We start from the raw sequence: 25,010 nt of genomic DNA, 5'->3' as shown, positions 1-25,010 counted from the left end.
CGGGAGCCCGACGCAGGACTCGATCCAGGGACTCCAGGATTGTGCCCTGGGCCAAAGGCAGGCACCAAACCACTGAACCACCCAGGGATCCCCAAAAAGAAACCTTTAAATACATTTTTTGTCATTTCTCTTTATTCATATATTCTTATATTTAAATATTTTTAAAAATAATACTAGGGGCTCCTGTGCTTAAGCGTCTGCCTTCGGCTCAGGTCATGATCCCAGACAGGGTCCTGGGATACAACTCCTGTCGGGCTCCTTGCCCAGTGGAGCCCTCTCCCTCTGTTTATCTCCCCCGGCTTGTGCGCTCTCTCTCTCTCTCTGTCAAATAAATAAATAAATAAAATCTTTACAAAAATAATATTAAAAGCATAATGCAAACATTACTATCAGCAGGTAAACTACTGAATAAAGGTTAAAAATGTCTTTGCATTTATTTTGTCCTTAGGATGTTGGACTCAAAAATGACTTGAAATAATCCTTACCTCTCGCTGGCTCACTTACCAAATTAATAAAATTTTACATTTACTTGCATTAGCATTGTTAGGTTTTTTCCAAAATGAACGGCAGAGAAATAAAAAAATAAACAAACAAACAAACAGCATAGCCCGGCAGTAGGTTGGAGGGTGCTTTAAAGGGGAGCGCTTCCGGGAGAGGTGGCCCGAGTTGGGGAAGTCACCTGTGGTTGGGGGGGGGGGGGGGGTTAGTCCTTATTGATTCCAGTTGGACCGGGTGGGTCTCCTGTCAATTAGGCACGTCCCTAGGTGATTGGCTGGGGCTGGGGATGGTCCAGACGATGGGGGGTGGTCCCTGGATGGAAAGTCCTGGATGGAAAGTTTCGGTTCCGTCTAGGATTCGATTTATTGGAGATGATGTGGTGGTCTTGGCTGCTTTGGCGGGAAGACCAGCCATTGACCCAATTTGAGATGTCCGCTATTTTGGGTTGGGCTCAGGCAGCCCAACAAGCATTTTTTTTTCAATTTTAGATTTCACTTCTTCCTCTTTTAAGCTAAACTTTTTTTAAAATATGAAAAATACATTTTTAAGAAGATTGTGCTTATTTGTTTGATAAAGAGAGACAGAGAAGGGGGAGAGACAGAGGGAGAGGAAGAGTGAGAAACTACAGCCGCCTGAGCTGAGCTTGAACACTGATGTGGGTGGGTCTCCAGATCACAACCATGAGATCATGACTTGAGCTGAAACCAATAGTCAGATGCTTCACTGACTGAGCCACCTAGATGCCCCAAACATCTACCTATTTTAAAAGTCAAAGTAACATGAGAAGTATGCAGAGTAGTCTTCCTTCCATCATATCTGTTCCCTCATTTAATAAAGTTATATTTGTATTAGTTTCTGACATCCTTTCAGTGTTCATTAATCTTTCTTTAAAAAAAAAGATTTTATTTATTCATGAGAGACACAGAGAGAGGCACAGACACAGGCAGAGGGAGAAGCAGGCTCCATGCAGGGATCACACCCTGGACTGAAGGCGGCGCTAAACTGCTGAGCCACAGAGGCTGCCCTAATCTTTCTTTTAATAGCGAAGGAAGATTACTTAACACATTTATCTGGACTTTGCTTTCATATTTATTTTTAGTATTTATTTCTAATATTCCCCTGAACTGCCTTCCTCAGCTCCCTGGACAGAGGCTGCCTCAGTAGCTGTTCAGCCATCTACCTAGTCAACAGCACAGTCTGGCATCACAACCCCTCCCTAATGTGGCTGGGTTGGGGACCCATAGGGAGAAAGCTCTGCGGCTTTGTCCTCCCCTGGGCTCCTTTGACTGGCCTTGTGGCTGGGATGCTTCAGAATAAAGGTCCAGTGGGTCAGAAGTATCGGAGGAGCCCAACCTGGGGCTGGCCCCAGTGGGATGAGGAGCCCTTCTATGATGGTGGTGGGCAGACACCGTGGAAGGCCTCATCTTTGGGCAGCTAATGTGGATTTTTTTTCAGGGTAACTGTGTCATCCAGTCACACAATTAGGATTTTTTTTTTCTTGGTGAATGGACATCCTGACCTTGACTTTTTATATGGAAAATTTAATTTAGTATAAGGGCCAGGACCCCACGTGTGCACAGCAGCCCCTCTCAGGGAAACCCAATTTCTCACCTCGGTGGGAGGCATTTTAAATCTATTCCTGGAAAATTGCAAAGTGCTATGTAACATATCTCATACCTTACCTAAATAGTTTCTAATTGAAACCCTATGAGATGCATGTTACATCCACATCTTTCAGAGATGAAAGTGTTTCAGAAAGAATAAGCTGTTGGCCAGTGATCACATTGATGAAGTTTTGAAATATGGGGGAGGTCTGGAGCAGATGACCAAGAAAGAATTCTTGAGACAGCTTTGGTGCAAAATGGTGTTTTATTGAACCTTGGGGACAGGATCCGTGGGCAGGAAGAGCTGCTGCCCCGGGGCCTCAGAGGGGTGGATGATTATAGACCCAGGAGTTGGGGGAAATAAGCAAAAGGGAGATTTCAAAAGGATGTTCCTGTGCTAAGGAGGACCTACAGGGTAGGCCTTGCTGTTGTCAAGTTAAAGATTGATTTCCCCTCGAGGAAGGCATTAACATTGAGACAATTAGAAACTTCCTAAGAATGTCACACGTCTCACATCCTGGGCTGGGGCGGGGGTGGGGGTGGGGTCCGTTTGTGGGATGCCAGCTGTGCTTTGTCCTCGGCTAGCCCTATTCCCCCGATCAACATTGCTAGGGAGAAGGCAAACCACATTCTTCTTTAAAGATTTGATGTGCTTATGGGTCTCTTGAGAGACACACAGAGGCAGAGACCCAGGCAGAGGGAGAAGCAAGCTCAATGTGAGAATTCCAGGACCCCGGGATCACAACCCGAGCCCAAGGCAGCTGCTCCACCCCTGAGTCCCAAGTTGGGCTCCCGGTGCATGGAGCCTGCTTCTCCCTCTGCCTGGGTCTCTGCCTCTCTCTCTCTCTCTCTCTCTCTCTCTCTCTCTCTCTGTATGACTATCATAAATGAATAAAAATTAAAAAAAAAGAAAAATTTATCTTAAACGTGGCCCCAAAAATCTTAAAATAGATGTGAAGACCCGCAGTTTGCTCCTAATAGCATGAGGGGTAAACCTGGGGCGCCGGCGGGTTCTGTTATTGTTATTACCATCCCATGTAAATTAAAGGAGAAAATCCTGAGACCTCTAGCATGCAACAAAACGTAAACACTTTAATAAATAAAAACCCCTAAAGAAAATTGTTTTGCCCAAGATCGCGATCCGAGAAACCACCAAGGAGCCGACACCGATGCAAACACGAGGGTTTATTTACAAGCTCGAGCTTGGGTCCAAGTGCACCCGACACAGCGGAGCAGGGACTTGGACACCCAGGTGGGCTCCAGCTTAGTTTTAAGGACTGGTCTCGGGGACCTCCAGAAGGGCTGGAGCAATTCCTCAAGTTCTGTTTACATTTTGATATGGGGCCTTCAGGGGCATTGAGCTCTGTTCTCATTCTATTTTTTTTTTATTTTTATTTTTTTATTTTTTTTTAAATTTTTATTTATTTATGATAATAGTCACAGAGAGAGGGAGAGGCAGAGACACAGGCAGAGGGAGAAGCAGGCTCCATGCACCGGGAGCCCGACGTGGGACTCGACCCCGGGTCTCCAGGATCGCGCCCTGGGCCAAAGGCAGGCGCCAAACCGCTGAGCCACCCGGGGATCCCTCTGTTCTCATTCTAATAGGGGCTTCCTAGGACGTTAAGCTGCGAGCTGTTTTCTTCCTGTAACTGAAGTTAATGAAAATTTGAGCTCTTCTTCTCGGGGCCTGGGATGCCTGCACTTGCTAACCTGAACTTAAAAGTGGAACGGCCTTAATTTTCTCCGCCTCCACAAAATTATTCAATTAATTTTGCGGAGCTGAACTAAGTTAGACGCAACACGAGCTCACAGCGCTCAGAGCCCACGCCACCTGGTAAGGACAGCGTGGGAGCCGGCGAGGGCACCGCAGCCACCTGCAGGCCCAGAGACCCGCGCAGGCGCAGAGCGGACCCCGCCCCCGCCCCCGCCCCCGCCCCGCGCGTAGTTCCCGGCCCTGCCGCTAGGGGCGGCCGCGGTCCCCGCAGCGCCGAAGGGGCGGGTTTCCAGCCGGGCGGGTTTTCCAGCCGGGCCCGTTTCCCAGCCGGGCCCGTTTCCCAGCCGGGCCCGTTTTCCAGCCGGGCCCGCAACATGGCCGCTCCCGGGGCTGCGAGTCGGGAGGCCGCCGCGTTCTCGCTTTCCTGACGGCCCCTGGCTTCTGTGCGCTCCTTCCCCTCCGCAGGCCACTCCCGCAGACATGTTTGCCAAGGCCTTTCGGGTCAAGTCCAACACGGCCATCAAGGGGTCCGACAGGTGAGGGGAAGGGGCCTGCGCGGCTCCCGGGCCTTCTGGATGTCCCAGTGGGTGTAGCGGGAAACCACTCGGTGAGCGCTTAGCGACCGCGCTCCGTGTACGCTGCCCTGGAGGCTGCAGAAACGGAGGGGGCCCCGCCCTCCAAGGAGCCGCGGACCCCGTAGGAAAGATCGGAAAACTGCAACTATAGGAGCAAAAGCGTTAGCGATTACTTCTGGCGGGAGAGACGGGGGGGAGGGGCAGGGGAGACGTGTTTCCAGGGCTGTGTCTGTTGGTGCTGCAAATGCGGAGCCCACGGTGCGAAACTTGGAACCCGCGGCCTCTCGTCGTCGCCCTCGGTGCCCTCGTCTACTGTCCAACCACGAGCCGACGGACTGGCCAAGCGGATAAGAGAAGGGAGCGGGTCCCAAGGCTAGGCATAGGGTCTGGAAGGGCCGAGCGTCCGAAGTCGGCCTAACCCGGTCACTCACTGGGGTCCAGTTTTCCTCTTTCTTTGTAAAATGGGAAGACATGCCCCCCCCCCTCGCCCCCAGGAGTATGTGAAAATAGAGGAGGTGTTGCATGAGAAACGAGAAAGAGAATGGCCAGTTTTTCCTTGGTCCTTGGGATCTTATCGTAAATCCTTCTGGGGCCTTGGTATTTATTACAATCCACTCAGGCAGGATTTGTGCCAGGTTTTGGTTTGCTTTCTGCAGGAGGAGGCTTCGGGCTGATGTGGCGGCTGCCTTCCCCGGTCTTGGAACAGATCAGGTCTCCGTGTTAGTACCTGGAAAGGAAGAGCTCAACACTGTGAAGCTGTATGCTCATAGAGGAGATGCGGTGACTGTGTACGTGAGTGGTGGTAACCCCATCCTATTTGAACTGGAGAAAAATCTATATCCAACAGGTATGCCAATAGATGGAGATGGCCAGTACTGTAATCCGGGCCGAACATCTCTTTCTCCTTCCTTCCTTCCTTCCTTCCTTCCTTCCTTCCTTCCTTCCTTCCTTCCTTCCTTCCTCCTCCCTCCCTCCCTCCCTCCCTCCCTCCCTCCCTCCCTCCCATCTTTCCTCCCTCCCTTCCGAGTTAAAACGAAGTGCAAAATCTCCCAGTACCATCCCTAAGGATCTCCTTGGACCCACTGTCCTTAGAATCGGATCTTTCAGGATCAAAAACTGCTACAGGACGGAGAATAAAAGGGCTAACAGAGGAAGAGGGAGGGTAGTTGCCAAGGGCTGTTCTGAGACGAAGGAATGATAGTTGGTAGTGGGTTAACGAGGAATGGAGCAGAGGTCTTGAACAGGATGGAATTTCAGGTCATGTAAAAAATATTCTTAAAACTATCATTATCAGGATTTTCTTAAGGAACTGAAGAAATAGGGGATCCCTGGGTGGCTCAGCGGTTTGGCGCCTGCCTTTGGCCCAGGGCGCGATCCTGGAGACCCGGGATCGAATCCCACATCAGGCTCCCGGTGCATGGAGCCTGCTTCTCCCTCTGCCTGTGTCTCTGCCTCTCTCTCTCTCTCTCTCTGTATGGCTATCATAAAAAAAAAAAAAAAAAAAAAGAAAGAAAAAATACAGTGATAGGGAAGAAGCTGGGTTCATTAAACTACACGCCCAACTGTCTCACCTCTCTCTCTGGATCCTTTGCTTTCTCTCTTTGTCACCGAACTCAGACATCCAGTGTCCTTTCTCATCCTTTTCTCTCTTCCATAGCTGCTGACGTCTACTTTGTCACTTGAAGCTCTTGCCCCAAGCCTGGCTTCAAGCTGTGCAGTGTGGTCTCGTTAGGCTACGTAGATCCCCACTCCACTCTCTCCGGCCATATAAACAGAGGCCTTTTTTGATCTAAGGATTTATTGCTAATCACTGTGAACACAGAAGGAATAAAAATAATAAACATGGGGAAGTTTCAAATTTTCCTATAGGCCGGCACCCTGTGCTTCGTTTCCTTGCTTCTGAGGTCACAGCTGAAATCCTTGTTGGCTCCCTGTTTCCGCTTTTATCTGTGTCCATTTCTGCTGCTGCATCCAGGTGGGATCATAAGGGCCTCCAAGCCTCAAGTGACATCCAGTTTTTTTAGTATCTGCCTTCTTTAAGAAAGAAACCTCTTTGGGCCTCATAGCCTCCTCTCTAGCTATGGGTTGACTTTCTTTTCTCTATCTTAGTTAAAATGACCTTAGTATTTGGCTTTGCCAGTTCCCTAGGGGATTGACCTTTTGGCAATAAGTCTGTCTATGTCTTTTTTGGGCAGTGTACACCTTGTGGTCCTATCCTGACCTTCTCCCAACGTTCACGACATGGCCTCTGGTGCTCAAAAAACTAGTGGGGGGAGCAGGTAAGAGGATTTTCCTGTATTCTGGCTATTGGCTGAACCTACTTAGTAAGGGCCAGCAATTTTAGTAAATGTACCCATGTCCTGTGTTTATACAATTGAAAAATGGAATATCCCCCCGTGTATGTTTCATCTCTCACTTGGCTGCTTTCAGTAAGGTCTTTGGGCCACTTCAACTCTGTCGAAAGGCTTCAGTGAGCTTTGTACTTTGTACTTAAGTCAAGAAATATTTTATGAACTACCGAATGCTATACTTTAAATCAATAAGCTAAATTTAGGAAACCAGGATAAAAGATCGTAGGACCAGACTCTCAACTTGGTGCTGCAGTTTGACCACCAGCCCCACTAAAGGGAAAAGGTCTGATACTCAGGTTGCATTTTTTTTTAATACTCATTATGAATAACCTAGCCGACACTTAATAAATGTTTGTTGGTGGAGCAAATGAATAAAAAAGGAAAACTTGGAATTGGTTAGAGGCAGAATGCAGGTTGTAATGCTTTTGTTTGGTTTCCCCACAGATTTGATGCTGCCTGGACTAGTGGTGCCCCCTGCTGGTCTGCCTCAGGTACAGAAGGGTGACCTCTGTGCCATCACCTTGGTGGGGAACAGGTACTGTACCAGTCCACTGTGCCTTTGGGGGGAAAACTTAGGTAAAACTGGGGAAAGAAATAGGAAGGGTCAAATTACAAAGCTTATGGAAAAGGATTAAAAGAAAAAAACAAGTTCTTCCAGAAGCAGAGAGTGGACCATAGGGGATTGGGGTATCTGCATATCTCAGCCAAGAGTATTTGCTGATGCTGCTTGCTTTCTTTCTTTCTATTTTTTTTATTTTCGATTTTATTTTTTTTTTAAGATTTTATTTATTTATTCATGAGAGACACAGAGAGAGACAGACCGACACAGACAGAGGGAGAAGCAGGCTCCATGCAGGGAGCCTGATGTGGGACTCGATCCTGAGACTCCAGGATCATGCCGTGGGTGGAAGGCAGGTGCTTAACCACTGAGGCACCCAGGCGCGTCCCTCTTTCTTTCTTTTTACAATAATTTTACATTTACAGAAGAGTTGCAAAGGTACTATACATTATAGCTTCCTGTGATGATAATGTTTTATATAACTATCGTACAGTTATCAAAACTAAGGAATTAACATTTGTATAATCCTATTAATACAATTATAGACTTTATTCATATTCTCCCAGTTTTTCCACGAAATGTCTTTTTTTCCACTCAAGGATCCAATCCAGGGTACCACATAGCATTTAGTTGTGTCACCTTAGTCTTTTGTCTAAGACATTTTTCTTGGTCTTTCCTTGCTTTTCGTGGCCTTGACTTTTTTCTCCATCACCCACATCATCATCCTTTTAAAAAAAATTTTATTTTAATAGCCTTAAGGTGTGGTTTACATACTGTAAAACTCACCTATTTCAAATATATAGTTCAGTGGCTTATAGTGTATTTACAGTGCCGTTCAGCCATCACTACATGGCTTCTTTTTAGAAATAAATTAGGAAGTAATCATACGAACAGTTCTGAAAAATCAAAGCTCCCTCACCCCACAGCCCTTTGCTCTTAGAGGTAACCGCTATATAGGATACATATATCCTTGCCAACCTTTTGGAGTATGTGTGTGAAAATGTATGATTTGGGTATTGTATGTTTAAAAATACAAACAAACAGAATTATACTTTATCTATGTTATTTTTTCACTTACGATCAAGGGGCCATTCTCCATGTCAGCAAGCTCAGTTATGCTGAGTCTTCTTACCTGCTATGTGGTCATAGAAGAGGTTCTCTCCTAATGGACCTTGTGGTTGCCTCCGGTTGGTCTTCATCACGAATAGTCTCTTACTGATGCCTCTGGGGACGCAAAAACATGCCAGTATTTTTCGAGTAGATACTCGGAAGCTGAACTGTTAAGCTAAAGATCACATGCATTTTTCCACTGCTCTACAAGAAAGCCATATCCATTTTCACTCCTACCTGCAGGATATGTGGAACCTGTTTTCCTATTCTCCACCAACACTGGATACAATGGATTGTTTTCATTTGAAATGAAATGTATCTCATTATTTGGGAGAAAAGCTCATTGCTTCTTTAAGAAAGAGAGAAAGATTGTAGGCATGGAGGGGTCATGTTCAAAGATCTTATTGTTGCCACTCATGTTCTCCTGTTTTCCTTGACCCTTTTGGAACCAAGCACCTAGAAATGTTTCCTTGTTTAACTGTGGCAAAACCTGCAGGTGAAAAGTTTGGTGGTGTCACTCTTTTCCCCAGTATTCTATCCAAAATAGGAGAATACTACAGGAATGTATAAGTGGCCTGCTCTGGTTGGCCTTTAGACTTTATATGGGGATGAAGCTTGAGAGTGGTTTGTGGCTGAGAATAAAGGCACAAGGGGGTTTATTAATCATACGAACCATGTGTAAGACAGAAGTTTCTGAGCCATTGATCCCTCCAGAGGTGGAAGGAAAAGACTCCTCTTTTAGGACCTGAGGAAAAAAAAACAGATTCCAAGTTTCTGTGGCAGGAGTTGACCAATGGACTCAGTAAGTGGAGCCACCAGGTTAGCAAACATCTTCAGCAACTCTGCCCTTGAATCTTTTCCACTGTGCCTGGGGGACCCTGCCAGGCTTGTGTTTCCCCGCACTGTTACCCAGGTGGGCACCCGACCTTACAGGCAGTGTGTGGGCAATGCTTGAGTAACACTTAGCGGGAGGAGGTTTCTCATTTGGGCTTTGGAAGTTTTTGTAGTTATTGTCTGTGTGACTATTCTCCATCTCCCGGACGTGCCCTGTTCTTAGATTGTCACACAGAGCGAGCCCTGTCACAAAGAGCCAACTCAGAAGGAACCTCTCGAGTTAGTGCCACCATTTATCTCTTCTCCCTTCCCTGTGTCATCCCTCAGCCTCCTAGGTGGCACACAGATGGCCTTCCTTTTGAACGTCTATAGGATGGCTAGGCCTTTAAGGTAGGGGAGGTAATTTATATTTTTGAAATGAAATGAAGGGGACTTTAAATATCCTTGCAAGTCCTGCCTGGGTTTAATTCATAATAGGAATAAAAACAAACAGTGATGATGTCAGCAGAGGAGTTACTTATACAGAAGGGGGATGTCAAGGGATTTTTGAAAGTCCTATTTATAGGTAATCTGAAGAACCCGAGGCTGGACTGAGTGTAGCTTCGTGATGTAGACAGTAGCTTCAAATTTGCGAACATGCTTTTGGTATGCATGTGGAAAGATGCCCCTGATGTCTCTCCTGAAAGTCTTCTGTGACCCCCAGCTCTGTCTTCCTCCTCCTCAGAGCCCCTGTTGCCGTCGGAACTGCTGCCATGTCCACGGCTGAGATGCTGACCTCGGGCTTGAAAGGAAGGGGCTTCTCCATGCTGCACACCTACCAGGACCACTTATGGTGGGTCCTTCATTTCTTCAGTTTTACAGGGAGCTGGGTGGGTGGAGAGGGGGTGGGCCTGGATTCACAAGTGAGAGCTTGGGCCCCTGCCTCATCCTTAGGCAAGTTGCTGCTTCCAGACATGAATTTCTTCGCTTAATGTGGAGGGAAAAAATGAATGGATTGATTGGTTGGTTGAATTTTTCATGTTTGGAGAAGAAATACAGAAAACTTTGATGATTTTCTAGGTGAACTGTAGAATTCTAGGCCTAGAAGAAGACCTTAGGGACTGCCTACCCTGCCTCTCTGCATCATGATACCCTTTTTTTTTTTTTTTTTTTTTTTAATGGCTTTAGTTAGTGCAACCTTGTCTGCTACACACATTTAGGCATTTTCTTGCCCCGTGGCGAGGGCTCAGGAACTCACTTCTGAATCCAAATCAAAGCAGAGTAGATCCTCAGGCACCATGGTTGTAACCTCATCACTTTTCTGTTCAGGTTTCACATTTCAGATCTCCTCCCCAGTGTGGAAGTCACGTTTCCTCACCTTAACCATTGCTTTCTAAAACCGGATACTAGTTTATCCTCTGGTTCTTTTCTTGTCGTTTTACCAAAATAGTAAATAGGGCTTTTCTTGAAAGCCATATACTTGGGTCTTTGGGCCAAGTGTTGTGGCCCGTGGATATAGATTGATCCTAACGTTTCTAGCCCAGCCTTGGAGTTCCTCATCTTGTAAGTCCTGGCCGAGCCCCGCTCTGCTGGAGGCCTAAGCACAGTGTGTGTCTCAGCAGACATCCGTGGGCTGCTCCCCTATGTTCCCCAGACACCTTGCTTTCTGCCAGTCTGACAGTGGTCAGCAAGGTCATCTTACCCAAATTGTGCTACCTGTGGCCACTTTGGTTCCCCCGCCCCCACCTTTTAAAAACATTTGTGCACTTACCTTATCATCTCATCAAAAGAGCCTGGGTATATAGTCCCGCCCACTGTTGACAATACTGTTAAGACTTGCTGCGACATTAATGAAAATGTGATTTGATTTCCATCATTTTACTCTGCCTTCTCTGTGTGTGACATCGCTTTTTTCCCTGTCTTCCGGAGGCTCAGTGGCTTAAAAGCATGTCATCCCTGCTCTGCAAGTTAGATCGCGTCCTGCTGTCACATAGAAGCAGCTGACTTTGCAGTCGTGGAGCAGTTCAGGTGTTTGTACTTTGTCACATGCCCTGAGCCTCGAGCTTGGGTTTCCCCAAACTGGAATTACAGATGCATTGGTCATCTTACTTCTGTTATTTAATTCAAAATGGTTTTCTTTTTAATTCATGTGAAGGGAATCCTTTTGGGGGCTTCTCTTGAACTGCTCTTTGTTAATCTTTGTCCCCAGATGTGGATAAGTGATACTATTATTCCTTTGGGATAAGGAGGAGGCAAGAATTACTCTCCGCATTTCAGAGATGAGGAAGCTGAGGCATGGGATTTTTCTGGGCCTAGAATTGGCAATAAGATTTAGATGAGAGCCCAGGCGCTTTGCCCTCTCCTGGACACCCCTGTCTGTGGCTCTTACTCTTTCTGGACCCCCAGCTGACCCTGACTAGAATTCGAGAATGTTGTGACCGCTGCCTGGCGTTTCTGACGTGCAGTTTTTCCAGGCGATCTGGAGACAAGTCTTCTCTACCTTCCATTGCTCCACTGGCCCTGGACCCCCCAGATCTCGAGAAAGAGGAGTCCATCATGGCAGACCCCGCCATGCAGGAAGACTTGAGGTGCCTGACCCTGGAGGGAGAAGATGAAAATGGGGAAGCTCAGCAGCAGATGTGTGGGAGGAAGTCCCTCTCAGAAGCCTCAGAAGACTCCAACTCCAGGGGTCTGAATCCAGACCCTACAGACAGCAGGACCCTTCAAGGTATAGCTCTGGGGGCAGAAGGATCCATCTCAACCTGAGAAAAACATGCTCTACTCTGCTTCTTACTAGAGCGGTGCCAAAGCTCTAAGAGAATGGGAAAGTCCTGATTTTTGGTGAAGGTGGTGTGATAGCCTTTTGACATCTCAGAAATGGGAGTCTTTTCCACAGAAATTGTGTTTCCCTGGATGTTGGTCTGCCCTGGTACTTGGACTGTTTCCAGCTACAGAGGCCTCTTTGGTTTCTTCTTCTTTTTTTTTTTTTTTTTTAAGATTTATTTATTTATTTATGATAGACGTAGAGAGAGAGAGAGAGAGAGGCAGAGACACAGGAGGAGGGAGAAGCAGGCTCCATGCTGGGAGCCCAACGTGGGACTCGGTCCCGAGACTCCAGGATCGTGCCCTGGGCCAAAGGCGGGTGCTAAACCACTGAGCCACCCGGGGATCCCTTTTTTTTTTTTTTTTTGCCTCTTTGGTTTCTTCTGGCTCCTACTTTTGGTTTCTTCTGGCTCCTACTTTTCTGGCAGAGAAGCATTTGCTCCTGGTGGGGTGGGACTTTGTGGCTGGACCTCTTCTTTGGAGTCAGCCCTTTTCAAAGGCTCAGTGCTCAAGAGAGTCTGGGAGCTTTGGTACTCGAGAATGGGTTCCTTTCAGAGCTAAGAGAGTGAGGCAGAGGTGGAGCTGGGTGAGGAGTTTTCTTGTATTGCACCAGGCATTCTGTGTCCTTCAGAAAAATGTGTTTTCATCTTCTCTTTGCAGAGCAAATGGATGAACTATTACAACGATGCTTCTTGCACGCTTTAAAGTGCCAAGTCAAAAAAGCTGACCTCCCTTTACTCACCAGCACATTCCTTGGCAACCACATGTTCTCCTGCTGGTATGGAAGGCATGGTATGGGGCATGGGGCTTTCTCTGGTACCTTGGTGGTGTGTCGGGACAGGTGTGTGATGGGGCGATTGGTTGAGGGACTTGCTGTGGAAAGAATGGAGTGTTGGGATGCCTGGGTGGCTTAGCGGTTGAGCACCTGCCTTTGGCCCAGGACATGATCCCACAGTCCTGGGATCGAGTCCCACATCGGGCTCCCTGCGTGGAGCCTGCTTTTCTCCCTCTGCCTGTGTCTCTGCTTCTCTCTCTTTGTGTCTTTCATAACTGAATAAATTAAAATCTTGGAAGGAAGGGAGGGAGGGTAGAAGGGAGGGAGGGAGGGGGGGAGGGAGGAAGGGAGGAAGGGAGGAAGGAAGGAAGGAAGGAAGGAAGGAAGGAAGGAAGGAAGGAAGGAAGGAGTGGAGAGTTGATCTGGCCAATAAATTAGGTCCTGAGTTTTAAAAAATTTAATTTTAGCCAGTGAAAGGATGTTGAAGAAAGTTAAAATTTCCAAGATTCTCTGAGTACTGCTTCTGCTATGGTGATTCTGGGCAGTCTCATGAATTGAGCAGCACGTCCTGTTCATGTTCAGGAGTCCCAGGGCAGCCTCTTTGTCAAGAGGCTTCTTCTGGAATGTTCAACCCCCTCACACTTTCCCTGCAAAGTGAGTGGGCCATATTGTGTCGTATCAAGAGGAAGAATCAGCGTGAACCCCACCCTGAACACAAGCCACCAGGAGAGACAGTGTTACATATGGATAGAACCTGGGCTTTAGACTCAAATGCCAGTTTCCCAGGGTTTGGGAGCAAGGTGAATTGAACTTGTTACTGGGCTTCTCTGAACCCTAATTTCCAGCACGTGTAGGATCATTGTCAAGATCCACTAACCTAATGTTTAATAAGCACCCAGGAAATACCTATCAGAAGATTTGCTCCCTGAGTTTTACACTGCAGGTCAGCTTTCCTTTTTTTGAGAATTTTTTCTGTTTTTTAGAAAGTGATTTTAATGTAATTCTCTTCCTGTTTATGTGTGGGCTCCTTCAGGTCATCCTTTGCAAGTGTTGGGTCTGCGTGTGTAGTAGGATACTTGGTCATTTGTCCTGACCTTGTTGGGTAATAAGTAACTGGGAAAGAGATCCTAGAAACTTCTCTAGGATAGAGGTTCTTAACCTGGAGTAGATTCTAGGAGGGCTCTATGAATCCCACTGCTATTGCTTGTCAGCTTTTGAGAGAAGACATGAGTTCTGAGAAGAGGGACTGATGATGGCTTTCATAGGAACCTACCCTCAAAGATTCAACAGCTGTAGGGATCCCTGGGTGGCTCAGCCGTTGAGCCCCTGCCTTCGGCCCAGGGCATGATCCTGGAGTCCTGGGACAAGTCCCACATCGGGCTTCCTGCATGGAGCCTGCTTCTCCCTCGGCCTGTGTCTCTGCCCCTCTTTCTCTGTGTCTCTCATGAATAAAAAAAAAAAAAAAAAAAGACAGCTGTAGGGTAGGGGTTTGCAAACTCTTCCTCTAACGAGCCAGATAGTACATCTTGTAGACTTTCAGACCATGTAATCTCTATTGCAGCTCCTCAGCTCTATAGTTTCAACAGACGATGGATAACTGCTGTGACCAGATACGGGCTACAGGATGTAGTTTGCCAATCCTGCCCTTGGCCTCAGTGAGCTTGGTATTGGAAAGGTTCACCTTGAGGTGAAATTTTGGAGGCCATACAAAGTGGTCCAGTTTGAAAGGACTCTAAAGCTGTATCCAGTACGGTAGCCATTAGCCACATGTGGCTATTTAAACTAATTAAATAAAATTCAGAATTTAGTTTGACAGTCACGTTTGTTGTGTGTCAAGTGCTTAATAGCCACAAGTCGCTGGTGACTACCTTGTTGGATAACAGAGGGAGAACATTCCAAATTCACAGAAAGGTCTGTTGGACAGCAGTGATTTAGAGTTTCCCTAAATCGGGTATCCCTCTCTGATGCCACCACTGGGCAGAGGGTTCTGGAACAGTAGCAGCTTTCTGAACGTGGAGGAGGAAAGCTGAGAAAAGTTGCCTTCCTCTCCGTGGCAGGCAGGTCCTACCACTACTGCTTTGATAGCTTAACTTGCCTTTTCCCTCTCCCACCAGCCCCAAAGGACGACAGCTGGACATAAAGAAATCAAGCTACAGAAAGGTAAGCAGGTACCTTGTCTGCATACCCACCCAGAGAGTTGTATAGGGGCACACGTGCCATGAGCTAGATGGACACGGGGGAGGCCCTGTTCATAGGGCTCAGGCTAGAATTAAGCTTTTTGATTTCAGGTAAAAGGGCAGGGGGAGAAAACTCCCTGGGCCGAGGCAGTTGGGCAGGCACCCATTTCCCTCCTTCCCTTTCACCCCTTGGTATCTAACCAGAGTTCTGATATAAAGTTAGCCTGTAGCAGCTTCTCACCCCTTGAGCCTCACAGTGGGGACCTCCCAATTCCTGGTTTGATGAGGGCAGGGACTGTCCTGTGTCCCCTCCCTAGGCCCAGCCTAGCTTGGTGTGTGGCACATCATATGCTCAGGATGTGCGTGGAATCGATGGAGTCCCCTACCACTGGCCCTCTCTCCCTTAGCTCTCTAAGTTCCTGCAGCAAATGCAGCAGGAGCAGATTGTACAGGTGGAGGAGCTGAGCAAAGGGGTGGAGAGCATTGTGGCTGTGGACTGGAAGCACCCGAGGTGAGTGCAGGGGGCCTGGTCACCGTAGCTCAGCTGGCCCCAGGGCACCTGGGCCATGGACCGGGAATTGCCGAGATGCTAGTGTAAAATGTGTTTTTTCTTTCCTTCTGCTGGGTTTTAGGATCACATCTTTCGTCATACCCGAGCCCTCCCCGACCTCCCAGACTATCCAGGAGGGTAGCAGGGAACAGCCCTATCACCCTCCAGATATAAAATCCCTCTACTGTGTCCCAGCCAACATGACCCTGCTCTTCCAGGAGTCTGGCCACAAGTGAGTTTTTGGAGAGCAGCCCTCCTCTGCCTGCTTGGTGTTCTGGCCTATAGTTCCTCTCAACCTGAGTAGTGTTCCTCTGTGACTGGCAAAACCTGCTGTGCCCCTGTTCTCCCTTTCTCCCACATCCAGCTTCAAGCCTCCTTCCCTGGGAATGTCTGACCAAATAAGGAGAGTAGGTGTCTCCCATTTCCACCTGTAATTATTCTTCACAAGGTCCTGCTCACCTCAGTCAGGAAAGGGAAGAAAATGGAGCTCAAAAAGCCAAGGAAAGCAGCCTCCCGAGTAGAAAGTGAGTCTTGGTATCTGCAGTTTGTCTCCTGGTGCAGCATGAACTAACCCTCCCCCCTCCTCTTGGTCACTTCTGTCTTAGGAAGGGGAGTATTCTCGAGGGTGGTGAGGTCCGGACAATCATCATCAATTATGCCAAGAAAAATGACCTGGTCGATGCGAACAACAAAAAGTGAGTGATTGGGGAACTGCTGAAGATCAAGCCCCAGCAACACAGACTTGGGCACATTTGTGGAGGATGTCTAGGATAGAGGGGAACATAGGAGGTCACAGCCTTTTAGAAATAATCAAGACCAGTGATTTCTAAACCACAGGCTGTGGACACCTAGACTTGTCCAGGATGCTCAGGTTCACATACAGCATCAACACTGGCTGTATTCTGAGTCCATGTTAGCTCATAGACCTCCACGACTGGTTTCCTTTTTTCTCTTTTTTTTTTAAAGGACTTTATTTATTTATTTATTTGACAGAGAGTGAGCACAAGCAGGGGGAGTGGCAGGCAGAGGGAGAGGGAGGAGCAAGCTCCCCACAGAGCAGGAGCCCAGGGTGGGGCTGGATCCCGGAAATCCAGGATCATGACCTGAGCCGAAGGCAGATGCCCAACTGACTGAGCCACCCAGGTTCCCCCATGACTGGTTTTCAAATGCAGATGCCCTTGTGAGGAATAAAATGCAACTTGGAAAAATTTTACTGAAGTCATCATGGCTTTTCGGTATCTTCTATTTTCTTAGTAAGTGGGTACAAAAAGTAAACTTAAATAAAGAGCATTCCATTACCGTGTTTTTTGGTTTTTGGTTTCTTTACTTTCAAAAGACATCCCCATGATGAAAAAGTTGGGAACTATCAGTCTAATCATGGTTAGTTGGCAGAACTGAGCCAAGAATCCTGGTCTGTGGATTTTTCCCACTCCCCCCTCTAGCACCTGCTTCTCCTTGTTCTAGAAAAACATACCATACCTCCCATTCACAGGGTACAACACTTCATGGACTGTGGTCCCCGAATTGGCTCTAATGTCCTGAATGACTACAAAGGACATACATGAGATGAATCCTGAGTGGCCCTTGGATCGGGAGGGGCAGGGCTGGCATTTCTTTATTGCCTCTTCTTTCCCTTTAGTCTTGTGAAATTGGATCCCATCCTATGTGACTGCATCTTAGAGAAAAACGAACAGCATACAGTCATGAAGCTTCCATGGGACAGTCTCCTGACCAGGTAGTGGGGATTGGCAGCCCCTCTCCAACATTTCTATCCCGTAATAGCTATCACTTTAGACTTTGGAATCATCACTGTCTCCATCTTTGACTTTCTTTCCATAATTCCACTGATACTTGTCTACACACAGCCTTGGTAATTTTGACATGAAGGATCCTTGGAATGACTTGAACCAACACAATATAGGAAAACTTAAAAGGGAGAAAGGAAAAGAATAATTTAATTTAATTTAATTTAATTTAATTTAATTTAATTTAAAAGTTTTAAATTTTAATTTAAAAGAAGAACTTCAAGAAGATTTTTTTTTTAAAGATTTTATTTATTTATTCATGAGAGACACAGAGAGAGAGAGGCAGAGATACAGGCAGAGGGAGAAGCAGGCTCCATGCAGGAGCCTGATGCGGGACTTGATCTGGGGACTCCAGGATCACACCCTCGGCCAAAGGCAGGCGCTAAACCGCTGAGCCGCCCAGGGATTCCCGAACTTCAAGAAGATTTAAAAGCAAAAAGGCTGGGAGGAATTGTCTTCAACTCATCAAAGGAAAGATTCTTATGCTTTCTTTTCTACAGAACAAAATCGATACGTATATCAAAATAACTTCTATCAGGAGTTTGCAAACTACAATCCACAGCCCAAATCTGGCCCACTACCTGTTGTTGTAAATAAGGTTTTATCTGAGCATAGCCGCACCTGTTTATGGTCTGTGGGCTGCTTTACAATGCAGAGTTGGCTGGTTCCACGGGCCCTATGCCCCTTAAAGCCTAGAATATTTATTGTCTGGCCTTTTATAGAAGGCTTGTACAATCCCAGTATATATGATAAGAGAAAATCTGGTTAGATGAAGGTAGACATTCCTTGTGGTAAAGGCTTTCTCTAGAAGATTAATTGGAACATGTCACAAATGTAAAGCAGCTTTTTACCAGGCTCGGTACAGGAGAGTCATGAGACAGGAAGTAAATTCCATAAGGCAGCCTGGACAGATTTTCAGAAGGCCAGGCCACCAGACGGTTTCCAGGGGCTCAAGTCCCTGATGAATCCCTTCCCTGAATCCATGGGCCTTGACTTTGGCTATATTTTTGGAATCTTTAAAAATATATATATGGCCAATCGGAGTTTCTGATTTAATTGATCTTAGGTGCAGCCCTTTAGGTGATGTCAGGGATTCTGAGTGCAGCCTAGGGCAAACTACTGCCTACAGGATTGGCTCATACCCAGCCGCCTGTTAGCAGTGGGGAATGAGATGATTTCTGTTAGCTTTATCAGTCTGTAGCTCATCAACTTCTGTTTCAGATGTTTTGAAAAATTGCAGCCTGCCTATCAAGTGAGCTTTCCAGGACAAGAGCCCATTGTGAAGAAAGGCAAAATCTGCCCAATTGATATCAGCCTAGCACAGAGAGCGTCTAATAAAAAGGTAATTTTAAAAAGACACAATGTTGGGCGGGGTTGGGGGGGGGATGCCTGGGTGGCTCATTCGGTTAAGCATCTACCTTCAGCTCAGGTCATGGTCCTGGGGTCCTGAGATAGAGCCCTGCATCAGCCTCCCCCCTCAGCAGGCAGTCTACTTCTCCTTCCACACCTCCCCCTGCTCCTGCTCACTTGTGCATGCATGCGCTCACTCTCTCAAATAAATAAAATCTTTTATCTAACTTTTTTTATTTTTAAAGATTTTATTTATTAATTCATGAGAGAGAGAGAGGGGCAGAGACAAAGGCAGAGGGAGAAGCAGCAGGCTCCCTGCAAGGAGCCCATTGTGGGACTAGAACCTGGGAATCTGGGATCATACCCTGAGCCAAAGGTAGGTGCTCAACCTCTGAGCCACCCAGGCATCCCATAAAATCTAAAACAAAAAGAAGACACAATGTTGGAAGATGGTGATTTAATGTCCCTGCTAAGTTCTGGTCTCTCTAATGTGATCGGAGGGTATGTATGTATGTATTTATTTATTTATTTTTAAAGATTTTATTTATTAGAGAAAGAGAGCACAAGTAGTGGGAGCTACAGAGGGAGAGGTTAGAAGCAGACTCCACACTGAGCAGAGAACCAAATGCGGGGCTCAGTCACAGGACCTTGGGATCATGACTCAAGCCAAAGGCAGATATTTAATTAACTGAGCCACCTAGGTGCTCTGTGATTGGAGGTTTTTAGATTTTGTCCTCAAACGCCACTAAGATTATTTATGAAAGAGCCGTGTTTATGTGAGTGGGCTGGGCCCTGTATAAAACAGGCAAAGCTGGCCCCCTCACTCCCTGCCCTCTAGGATTTTGTGGTAGAACACTTGCTAGAGCCTAGTTCCAAGGGTGATCAAGATTCTATCTGTATTTTTTTAGACCTGTTACAGGCTTTCAGCTCTTCTTCATTCTCTTACTTCCTGGGCCTTGCTCAGGGAAAAATAGCCTGTAAATACACAGAGTCGTAGGGAACAAATACTGTCCGACCTTGAGTGTGTGAAAAGCTGTCCTTGGGGAAAGGAGTGCACTTATGCTGAGTGCCTTGAGAAGACAAAAAAGGGATTATTGGATGGAAACCCAAGAAAACAGACTTGGGTTCAAAGTAAAGAACTTTCTAGTATATGGTTATAAGAATGGGTTTTGTATTAGAGACATGGATTCAAATGTGACCTTTGCCTTAACTGCTTGACCTTAAAAAAGTGAATGTTTTTTTTTGTCTGCATTTTTTTATGTGAAAAATGGGGATAATACCTACCTTAGAAGGCACCATAGGAGCCAAATAAAGGAATATACATGGGTGAAGCACTTAGAATAGTACTTGGCATTTAAGCAGTCAATAAATGAGAACCAGTAATGATAACCTCAATAATAACTAGCAATAGCCATTATTTCTTGAGTGTGTAATTATGTGCCAAATTCTCTACTGAGCAAATTTCTGTATCAACAGGTTCCCCCTGCTAGCTGAAAGTGGAGCATTCCTATGAAACTTTTTGTAAGCTGAAATGGTGTAAAGCAAAGAAGCAATTACCATGGTTTTATATGGAAAAAATTTTGAGCTTTCCCAGACCCCAAAAATCACTCTTAGGCCTTTCTGACATCTCAGGACTCATCTTGCTAACAGATGCACAGAATAAATGGAGATAAAGCACAGATGCTCACAGACACAGTTCACTGCTCAGCTGGACACTGAGCTGCTAAGTGTAGTTCCTTGGGGAGGAGATTGAAGAGGGTCCCTCCTCGCTGCTGCCCCCCAGCATGTGCTGCCTCTCTGAGGGCTCCCTGCAAAACCAATGCTGAATGCTATGTTCAGTTTTCACCTTTTTTTGTAAAAGTAAAAACTCCAGATTTCTTTCACTTGGCATAAAAAAGTACTCTTGTAGGTGTTCTCTTAAGAGCGAAGTGGTATACTGTGAACTTTGTAAAAACAGGGGACATTTTTATTAGCTTATTTAAACAACACCATTAATATTAATTATTTAAACACCATTAGTATTAATGATCACAATTAGAATTGTCCAAAATTAAAACCAGTGCTTTCCAAAATAGGGAGTTATTGTCTGGAGGTCTGCAAGCAAAGTTTGGGTGACCACTTGTTGGGGGAAGAGGTAGTCAAGGGTGCATGTCTCAGGTGGGGGCTGGAATAGATGAAACTGCTAATGTCTTACCGATTCTGAGCTTCTCAGAATCCCTTGACAAGCCTGGGATATTTGGAACCGGTTACTTTATTGAAAGCAGCCCTCCCCAACCCACTCCTGATGGTGATATACTCCACTGTCTCTAGTCATGAATGCAAGAGAACTTGCTTCAAAAGGGGGAGAATTGTGGGGTTTTTTTAAGTGTCAGTTGTTGTTTTTTTTTTTTTTTTTTTTTTAATGATAGTCACAGAGAGAGAGAGAGGCAGAGACACAGGCAGAGGAAGAAGCAGGCTCCATGCACCGGAAGCCCGATGTGGGATTCGATCCCGGGTCTCCAGGATCGCGCCCTGGGCCAAAGGCAGGCGCCAAACCGCTGCCCCACCCAGGGATCCCTTTTTTTTTTTTTAACCTCAAAATCACATATATGTTATTTGTGAAGTTGACGAATAATAGAAAAATGTATGTGTTCTTGATGAGATGCTTAATATTAAGAAATTGTCCATTTTTAGGTGTGATGATGGTTTTGTCTTTCTTTTTAAAAGAACCCTTTTATTTATTTTATTTTTATTTATTTTTTTGAACCCTTATCTTTTAGAAACATAAAGAATTTGTGGGTAAAATGATGTGATGTTTAGGAGGATTTGCTTTAAAGCAATATGGATGGGGATATAGGTGAATTGAGATTGGTCATGAGTCGATAATTAATTGTTGAAACTGGTGATGGGAACATAGGAGCTCTGTATTCAATTCTGTTATTTATTTGTTTAATTCTCCATAATAAAAGAAAAAATTTTCTAAAAGGTATATATTACATGTAGAATAGAGAGTATTCCACTAAGTATATAACACGTATATTAGATGGGATAGAAAGGATCGATGAGCATAAAAATAAATTTTATGGACGAAAAGGTACTATGGTTGTAAGTAAGGTGAACACGGAGGGTGAAGAGGCCGCAGAGGCTCCAGCAGGCCCTGTGTGGGGAAGGGCATGCAGTGGTGCCCTACCATCAGTCTTCTGTCCCCCCAGGTGACTGTGGTCCGGAACTTGGAACCCTATGGTCTAGACCCGTGCTCAGTGGCTTCCATCCTCCAGCAGCGATGCCAGGCTAGCACGACGGTCACTCCTGCCCCTGGGGCCAAGGACAGCCTGCAGGTCCAGATCCAGGGAAACCAGGTCCATCACCTCAGCCGGCTGTTGCTTGGTGAGCATCCTCTGAAGAAGCAGAAGTGTTGGTCCAACTTGGCAAAAATCTTCCACCAATTCAAGTCCCTCTAGTCATCATGGCTGTGTGTGTGTGTGTGTGTGTGTGTGTGTTTAGCCACATAGCTTTTTCGTGGCCAGCAAGAGACAGAGCTAATAGTCGAGCCAGATCCTAGGCCCCCGATTCAGGGCTCTCTCTACCACATACTATTGGAATAGTTTCCTTCCTGGTTTTCCCTTTTATAAAACATTTGTTATGCATCCAAACCATGCTGGGTAGTCCCCTGGGCTTTCCGCAGGCACCATCTCTCCTCCTGACGATGGAGCAGAACTGTTTGTGTTTTGCGGCTGAGGAAGCTGAGGCTCGGAGAGGCTCATTGCTTTGCCGGCACATCTTTAGCTGTTCACTGCTGCAGCTGGGCTCCGGACTTGGCTTTGTCAGATCCCGGAGCCTGAGTTCTTTCTCCCAACTCTGGGTCACCCAGCCTCCAGTTTGTCCTCTAGTCACACCACCTCTGCCTGAGTCAGCTTTCCAGCACTCCCCTCTAAACACTCTTGCTGCTTGCATCAGTGCCTTCAGAATAAGTCCCTACGTTCAATAAATAAGACCCTCCTGGGCCAGCTACCCTTCCACTCGGGCTCTGTCTGGCAGCTCTCACCTCCCCACCCCTACCATCCTTACTGCTCCCCACACACACCAGGCACATGCCCATTCGGTGCTTTTGTCCCTGTCCCCTCATGCAGTGTGTGTGCCCTCCCACAGCCCACGTCTGCCCAACCGGAGGACCTCATCAGCCCAGTTTAGGGGTCACAGGAAGTCTGTCTCAGAGCACGTCCCATTTTTTTTCTTTGAGTTAGCATTTAAAAAATTGCCAATGTAGCACTTTCCAGTTGTGTTTATTTTTCTGGTTAGTGCCTACAATGTGGCCAGTTTTTTCTAATGTCTGAACCCCCTGCCAGACTGAGCAGCCTGTCAGACCTTGCCTTCTTCATCTGTTTTTCATACTTGGCCTGGCACACAGTAAAGCTTGATATTTTAGGGCCTAAGGCAGTACCGTTTGTAGACTTTTGGAGTTGACTCCTTTAAGTGAACTCATGAGGTGCTGAGAAGAAATACAGAGGAAAATAGACAAGCATATGATTGAATAGACGTACATGTCCTCTCCTGAGAAAATCATGAATGCATCAAGTATATCTAGAAAGTGGCTATTGGTGTGAAAATGCCTGAAATAGACACCTCATCCATGAGATGTAAGGATAAATCGCCCCTCCCCAACAGCTTCCCAGAGGAGCTGGCTTGAAATTGGGTGGAGAAGAGCAGGTCATGTGACTGAGGTTAATAGAACAAAAGTTGACAACAGGAATGAGTGTGCAGGGGGGCAGCCGTGTGGGTCGGGGCCCATTGGGGTTGGGGCCAATGACGGACATTGTGACACAAAGTGCAGGTGGCGGCAGGGAGGGGAAGCTCATGCCCCACTGAGGAGTTTCTGCTTTTTGGATTGTAGAAGAGTATCGGCTTCCTCGAAAATACATCCAAGGCCTAGAAAAAGCCCCCAAACCTGCCAAGAAGAAGTAACAGATTCTTGTTTCACGTGGTCGGTCCGGTGGAAATCCAGGCTGGTAATTTATATGAGCATTTTCAGCTTTTGCAAATGAAAAAATATAATTCTTTACCAAAATAAATTTTTATTCTAATCTAAATCTGATTTCCTCTCTTGTTTCCTCCACTTAGCTAGCATCTTGTACTAGATTTTCAAGTCATACCTCAGATTACATCGACAGAAGAGGCGGTACTGGAGTGCCTTTTCTGTTCATGTGATTTCACTGGTTTTAGTTACTTTCCTGCTTTAAAGGCTGGGTAGGTAGGGCCTTCCTGTTTTTAAAGCCCTTCTAGCAGATAGTCCACAACCTCTTGCCCATCTGCTCCTACCACCTAATTAACCTCCTAGCCCTGGGACGCCTGGGTGGCTAGTGGTTGAGCACCTGCCTTCTGCTCAGGGCGTGATCCTGGAGTCCCAGGATCGAGTCCCACATCGGGCTCCCTGCATGGAGCCTGCTCCTCTCTGCCTGTGTCTCTGCCTTTCTGTGTATCTCTCATGAATAAATAAATAAAATATTTTTTTTAAAAAGTCCTAGCCCTAAAATTGTCCCCTTCCATCTCTAGACAGTTGGTCACACAGAAGCAGCATTCAGCTGTTCTCTGCTATCAAGCCAGGCCAAAGAAGAAAGGCTTGGCTCTAAATAGCAGCAACATTTCAGCTGGACAGAAATAAGAAATCATGAAAGCACACAGGCTACCCTACAACGATGATTCTTCCCCAGCACTGGCATGCTGCCGCTGGCAGTGGTAAATCGTGATACGGCTTCGAGATGGTGGCTTTGTGACAGGAAAGAGTCTTACCCAACAAATGCTTTCTTTAGCCCCAGACTTCACCCCGGGGCTCATGGAAGAGGTCTTCGGTTGGTCTTCAAAGGGTCTGTGAACTCTGAAATGGTACACAAGACCATGCTCATATTTCTAAGGGAGGTTCCCATGCCTTTGCCACCTGCCCAGCAGGATCATTTACTGCCAAAAAGGTTCAGAACTACCCTTCTGGTCCCTGCTCAGCTCCTGGAAGTCACTTCTCTGACCAGAGCTCTCCTTGTACGAAAGGAAGGAGTGAGAGCTGAACTGAATTTTTCTAGAGTTCTTTGTTTTTATTTTTGTTTTAAGATTTTATTTATTTATTCGAGAGAGAAAGGCAGAGACACAGGCAGAGGGAGAAGCAGGCTCCATCCAGGGAGCCCGACGTGGGACTCGATCCCCAGTCTCCAGGATCGCACCCTGGGCTGCAGGCTGTGAACCGCTGAGCTACCTGGGCTGCCCTAGAGTTCTTTGTTTTTATAATCAAAAACCAATTAGAGTTCAATTTACTTTCTTTTCTTACTCCTCTTTTTAATC

At 46.4% G+C, this 25,010-nt stretch overlaps 1 protein-coding gene across 7 annotated transcripts; it reads left to right on the top strand.

The window, feature by feature from the left end:
* Positions 1-4,134: 4,134 nt before the first annotated feature.
* Positions 4,135-23,770, top strand: EIF2D (eukaryotic translation initiation factor 2D). 7 transcript variants are annotated; one of them, XM_049106873.1, is made up of 15 exons: positions 4,136-4,352; positions 5,048-5,238; positions 6,587-6,670; positions 7,187-7,277; positions 9,970-10,077; positions 11,690-11,952; positions 12,708-12,825; positions 14,937-14,982; positions 15,407-15,510; positions 15,632-15,781; positions 16,155-16,244; positions 17,189-17,284; positions 18,576-18,696; positions 21,896-22,070; positions 23,575-23,770. In XM_049106873.1, exons 1-15 carry the CDS (start codon positions 4,297-4,299, stop codon positions 23,643-23,645), a joined length of 1,764 nt encoding a protein of 587 aa, XP_048962830.1. In that variant the 5' UTR covers positions 4,136-4,296; the 3' UTR covers positions 23,646-23,770. The 7 variants fall into 7 exon arrangements, with proteins under 7 accessions (XP_048962832.1, XP_048962835.1, XP_048962830.1 ...); XM_025421052.3 differs by having other exon boundaries at positions 4,137-4,352; positions 11,699-11,952; XM_049106875.1 differs by lacking the exon at positions 15,632-15,781 and having other exon boundaries at positions 4,135-4,352.
* The last annotated feature ends 1,240 nt before the right edge of the window (positions 23,771-25,010 follow it).

Source organism: Canis lupus, chromosome 38 (assembly GCF_003254725.2).
Source record: "Canis lupus dingo isolate Sandy chromosome 38, ASM325472v2, whole genome shotgun sequence".
In the NCBI taxonomy this organism is placed as follows: domain Eukaryota; kingdom Metazoa; phylum Chordata; class Mammalia; order Carnivora; family Canidae; genus Canis; species Canis lupus.
The sequence above is the reverse complement of the archived record's forward strand: the minus strand, read 5'-3'. Positions and strand labels throughout refer to the sequence as shown.

Coding starts and splice junctions, on each gene's coding strand:
- EIF2D (XM_049106873.1), top strand. CDS start 4,297: ATGTTTGCCAAGGCCTTTCGGGTCAAGTCCAACACGGCCATCAAGGGG. Junction 15,782..16,154: donor TTCCAGGAGTCTGGCCACAA/GTGAGTTTTTGG, acceptor CTTCTGTCTTAG/GAAGGGGAGTATTCTCGAGG. Junction 17,285..18,575: donor TGGGACAGTCTCCTGACCAG/GTAGTGGGGATT, acceptor CTTCTGTTTCAG/ATGTTTTGAAAAATTGCAGC.